Here is a 6000-nt window from a genome sequence, read left to right on the forward strand (position 1 = left end):
GGAACTGTAAATTAAAGACAAATAATTATGAACACACCTCAAGCTAACAGAACCACCACCCTCAAAGCCATTATTTTCCTCCTGATCCCCTTCTTCATCCACATCCTCCTCATCTTCTTCTTCAACATACTGCTCTTCTTCCATTAGTAATTCTGTCCAGAAAGGATGCTCTAACAGCTCTGGCCAGTCCATCCTAAACAACAACAAAAAAAAACAAATAAGAACACAATAAAATGACACTATGGTTGACATGCCGAAGGCAATCTGAAATCACATTCTACATTAAAGTCCAGAAAATGTCACTGTCTGTGCGGTGTTCAGACAGTAATCTACTTCAAGAGAAATCAAGCTCCAATATGCCCTCAATAATTGATAATATGGACTTTTTATCTTGTCATTATCATACTAAATTGTAAACTACCATAAGACTTGACACCTGTCACATGGTTTACTGGTAGTTGTTACAGTGGCAGTAGAAAAGACTTGTTAATTCTGTTTGTGTGTCTGTGTGTGTCATCACGTCTGTCTCCATGATCATGACCTCTTATCTGGGTTTTTGTTGAGCAAGCGTTTTAGAAGGTTCTGGAAATCTTCACTTGGAGGACTGGATGAAAACACTGCAGAAAACAAAACAGAAGTTATAAATAAGCCAAAAATGACGACTTGAGCGAGGTAGAGCTGTCCTCAACAAACTACCAAACAACGTTGAAGATTCGTTTGTAACATCACAAACTGTGTGTCTTTGTGCGAGCATGTGGGTTTATGCATGAATGTGAGCGAGTGTGTGTATTACCTGTCGGTCTGGGAGGTGGTGGTTCCTGAAGTAAAACCATCTTGGTAAGTTCAGTGTAGCTATCAGCATAGAAAGGAGGTTTACCTGAAATACAGACACAGGTTTAGTTTCACAAAAAACTACAATATACTGCACATTGTATATTTGAATGTGTCATGTCCTGCTCTGATCCCACAGTCAGATTGGTATTCATGTATTTAATATTTGTTGGCTGGTCTCTCATTGTTATTTAGACCTTCTCACATTTCTCATTTCGCATACTGCATATCCTGTCCTTATCGCTTTTGTAATTGTCTTTCACCTGCCCATAATTATTCTTCCCTTCTTAAAGTAGAAAGTCTGTGCTCCTCTCTCTTAATGTCAGTATGTCCAGTGTGTGTGTGTGTGTGTGTGTGTGTGTGTGTGTGTGTGTGTGTGTGTGTGTGTGTACAGTAGGTACCAGTGTACATGTAATAGAGTATGCAACCCAGAGCCCACAGATCAGAGCTCCTAGTAGTTTCTGATCCCTGCAAAACCTCTGGAGGGCTGTAAACTGGAGAACCTGGAAATATAAACACATACATATATTGGAATTAGAAAAATAATAAGCGTTCTTATCCTTGGTCCTTATATATTACACTGTAAAAGGTAATATTTAATGAATGATTGAAATTACTTATTTACTTCTTCACTTAGTTTTCACAGTTCACTTTCTCCAAAATGTGTTCAATTATTTTGATATAACAACCATGTCAGCAAATGTATCCCCTCCATCTTTTGCTGTCTGTCCTCATGAAGTCATCAAACTAAGAGTTGTTTTGGATGTAACCTAAAATATCTCGTGGCAAACACAACCACACCTCTTCAGTGACATCATTTCACTGACACATCAGTTCATGATGGGATTGTATATTCACTACTGATGTTTTTGTCTTAGTTGAGATGTTTCAGTCATGTGAATAAATGATCTTTCCAGTTTCTGTCTTCATTGAAACAAAAGATGTAATGCTAAACAACATGTCAGCAGCAGTAGGCTGTGTCTCAATTCAACTGAACCCTTCACAGATTGCACCACACGTTATACTGGCTTGGTTGTAAGCTTCACAGTCAGCCAACAATTCCAAACAAACCAACAGAATAAAGTGGTAATCTGACCTTGTAGTCTTTTCTGCATGTCGTCAAAGTTGTCTTTGGTATCTTGATCTTCTTCACACTCAAAAGTAGAGAGCATGGCATATAAATCCTCCCGTGTCTGCCCTTCCCCCTTGGACAGACAGAAGTTACCTAACTTCAGAATACCACTGCCGTCCAATAGGATCTATGGGAAACAATAGGAGAGCATTGTATCACATGATATTCTTTGTTATACAAGTAGTTTTGTATCAACAGGAATTAAGACACAAACCTTGGCAGGATTCAAATCAGAGAAAATGATTCCTAGCTCATGGATGTATTTGAGTCCTTGAACCAAGTCCCATCCAAACCTCCTCACCACATCTTCTGAAAGACATTCATCTTTAACTATGACTGACTCCAGGGAACCACCTGATAGAGAAATGGGACAAACAGAGAAAAGAGAGATCAGCATTTATGAGGAAATGATTGACACAACAGAGCAAGCATGAGAGAGAAAACGTGAAACTTGTCACATTGTTTTAAATTATTTAAGGTATTTTGATGCTAACTTGGGCTCAGAAAACTTGACAAGGTCCTTGCACGAGATTAGCTTAAAAGCCACTTAATTTATTAAAACTTAGTTGCTGCTGGGTTGTTAAGGTTCTGAGTGCAAAGTGAAATTAACAAATTTCATTAATCTGTTGTAACAAAATGTAACAGTATTAACTATTTGTGATGTCATTCAGTTCTAGGTTGCTTAAAAATGCATTTCTCATTTCAGGTCCCACATCAGTTAATGGTTAAAAAACAGCACAAAATAATTTCCATTAATGGTTCTTGACTGATATTAGAAGTGCCGGAAATAATAACTGACCTGTGCAGAGCTCCACTACCAACCAGAGGTGGTTACTTGTCTCATACCACTCATAGAAGGACACTATGTTAGGATGTTTCAGATCAAGACTGAGACGTACCTTACAGAGAACAAAACAAGACACAATTTAGTGGGTACTAAATTAAAAAAAAGACAAATTCAGTAGTCTTTTATATGTACTTTGAATAGATTACTTTCATAGAATGTGTGGGGGGAAGGGCACATAAGTCTAATGTCAAAAGATAACTTTGTGATGAAAATAGATAATTTCCCTGTTAACAGCATAGGAGGTATAACAGGTCAATATAACTCTTAGTAGTTATTTAACCAATATTAATTAGAAATATCAGGCCACTTTCAACACCTACATTATTTTAAGACGTGGTAAAAATGTTAAGTAAGTCTTGTCTTGATATGTTTATACATTTTTGAAGCACTGTCCTACATGGTTAGTGATCTCCGGTCTCTTGGCTTTGTCCGTGCAGAGGATGGCTACATAGTTCAGATTGCCCTTTCTTCTTCCTTTATAGACCACGGAGCTACTGCCCTTCCCAAGTTCCTCATACAGGATGAAGTTCTCCATCTACTGTGGAATGGACACAAGAGGCCAAAAGTTATTATTCATTAAATAATAATCAATAAGCAAAATCTATGAAAGGGAGAGGCGGAGTAGTATGTGACATCATAGGGGAAAAGAAGCAGAAAATGATTAGACCCAAAGCCGAACATACAATTTGTATCATCACCTTAGCTTTAGAATAAACAAGCACTGATATACTTTGACATTAAAAACAAATGTATCGTTAAGTCTATGACTGTACAGGAATCAAGGGTGCCCTACAAAAGTCACATTTTCATTCATTGCAACAGTTTCAGATGAAAATGGAAAGTTAGTGTTTGTGCAATATCTTATATTGTTGTTTCCAAAAACCTTTAATTTTAGGCATTAAATAATTACAGACTGCATCTCATAGCACTTGCATCCTGCAGATTGTGTATCCCATGTTGGATGGTTACTGACTAACCAACACTTGCGTCATAACACAGGAACAACACGTTTTGAAAAGCTTGTCGTGAATTGATTTCACAAATGCTAAAACACATATACTTGAAAATAAAAATGAATTTCAAAAACTACTGAAAATTGTTTGAGCTCTTACAAGGACGAAGCTCAACTTTAGCAGACGCTTGCACTTTTGCACAACTACTGTGTAGCTAGTAAAGTTACATTGACTGAGAACATAGAAAATGCGCTGGCTTGCCACAGAGAAAACATTTTGAGTGAACTTAAATCTTCTATCGTCTCAAGTGTTTTGTCGAAAATGCTGCTCGTTTCGTTTGGTCTGGCAACCGCTAACGTTACCGTCTTCATAAAGCAGTTTGTTTACGTGAACGACAGAAGGATACTGCAACTGCTAAAAAGTCAAGTCAATTCATGAAAACTACATGTTTTTACAAACACGGCCACAAAAGTTTGTAATATTTTTGCATTTCTTCGTATTAATTACCTCAGAACTTCACTTCAACGCGCCGCTGTTTGTTGGCGGAAGAGTACTGGGCCAGATCATTCCAACTGGAAGAGGGAAGTCGGAATTTCATGAGAATAAAGAAAATCAACTTGGGTCTACTCACTAAAATCATTTGAGTGAAATACGATTTAGCTATATTTTAAAATATATATTTTGTTATGTACGCGCAATTCATGTTTTTTGGTTTTTATTTCAAAACTTTTACGAGTCTCTGCCTTAACCTAACTTTCTCCAAATGGTATGTTCCGGCCGGCGTTGCTAGGAGACAAGACTATACAACAGAAGGCACACTGATGAGCACATGTAAACGGTCGTTATCAAGATTATTAGTAATCACAAAAATGTAATTTCCATTTAAAAAAAAAAATTAAATCCATTCTTTTTTCCAGTTTAAAAAGCTCTTAAATTGATGCTTGATTGTTCAAAAAATTAAAAGCCGTCTCATACTAGCCACACACACACACACACACACACACACACACACACACACACACACACACATTTATGTGTGGTTATTAGTTGTTACAACTACTTTAAAGTGTTAAATTTCGATATTTTTTTGGGTTGTCACACATGAAAGCCCCTGTAAGACCCGTTTAGAAGGGTTACAAAATATTTTATAATGTTGTTATTTTGAAAGTTATTTTTTTTCATCATGAACAATCCATTTATCATACGTATCTAATCAAAATTTTATTTTTGTTGAATTATAGAAGGAAAACTCCAAATAATGTGGTTACATCTTAAGAAAAACAACATGCATGGGGGTAAGAGTGATCAGTAAATGGAGAAAGAATAGACTACGGAGGACAGTCTAAAATGTCGCAAAACATTAAACTTCAAATGATAAAATCTTTATATTTTACAGTCTATGGATAAAATTAACTTTCTAAACTATATGCAAATCCAACAAAAAATGCAAAGAGTACCATTTCCGTGAGATCGTTATGTTCTACAAAATAAAAGCAACTAAATGTAAATTAAATTTTAGAAAAAAAAATATAATTTAGAAAAGTGGGCATTTTGGATAACATGGTTAAATGTCTTGTGGTCCAACTATTTTGTGCAGCCTACTTTGTGTCATGGTCTTCCACTACACTTAGATTGCTCAATCAATAAACAATAGGAATTGATTTATGAAAGATAATTTAGAAGATTACTTTCTGTACTCCTTTCATCTTAAAACAGCTGACCAGCAGAGCACTTCCTTATACCTCCAGAGCCCTATATTATAAGGCTCTGAATACCTTGAATGTCCCCTGTTCCGATCTGTGTGCTAGGACAGAAAACCTCACTTTTTCTTTTTCTTTTTAAGATAAAGTGAAATGGTGGACACTTTTATTTATCAATTTTGATTTTGATTGTCTGCTTATCTTATTTTCATGGTGACTTAGGCTACCAAACTGCATCTATAGTCTAGTCCAAATTCCAAAATAAGTTACAGATGATATTAACAAGTTAAGTAGCCTAACTGTGAACAAGATCTATTGGCACCTTGAGATTATAACACAGCAATAATAATAAGAAATGTTCTTGAGTAGAATTTTATCTAAAGGCCAACAGTCTCAGCATAACACTGCTTTGTCATATTTCTATCTATCTTCTATTTCTTCACTATTACTCTTTCCATGCACCACCAAGGAAAGTAGGACATTCAAAGCGCAACAAATAGTTGTCTTCTTGAACAAAAAATAAATAAACTTTTTTTT

At 36.0% G+C, this 6000-nt stretch overlaps 1 protein-coding gene across 1 annotated transcript in view; it reads right to left on the reverse strand.

Moving 5' to 3' along the window:
* Nucleotides 1-4331, reverse strand: part of ulk4 (unc-51 like kinase 4) — a 73900-nt gene extending 69569 nt beyond the window's left edge. Inside the window, exons 1-9 of the mRNA XM_061051090.1 lie at nt 4271-4331; nt 3208-3348; nt 2763-2862; nt 2178-2317; nt 1928-2090; nt 1233-1334; nt 794-877; nt 542-617; nt 38-193 (exon numbers count right to left, since the gene is read on the reverse strand). Coding sequence (XP_060907073.1) covers nt 38-193; nt 542-617; nt 794-877; nt 1233-1334; nt 1928-2090; nt 2178-2317; nt 2763-2862; nt 3208-3345 — 959 coding nt within the window. The 5' untranslated portion in view covers nt 3346-3348; nt 4271-4331. The remainder of the gene's footprint in view (nt 1-37; nt 194-541; nt 618-793; nt 878-1232; nt 1335-1927; nt 2091-2177; nt 2318-2762; nt 2863-3207; nt 3349-4270) is intronic.
* Between the last annotated feature and the right edge of the window lie 1669 nt (nt 4332-6000).

This window comes from Labrus mixtus, chromosome 11, assembly GCF_963584025.1.
Source record: "Labrus mixtus chromosome 11, fLabMix1.1, whole genome shotgun sequence".
NCBI lineage: Eukaryota > Metazoa > Chordata > Actinopteri > Labriformes > Labridae > Labrus > Labrus mixtus.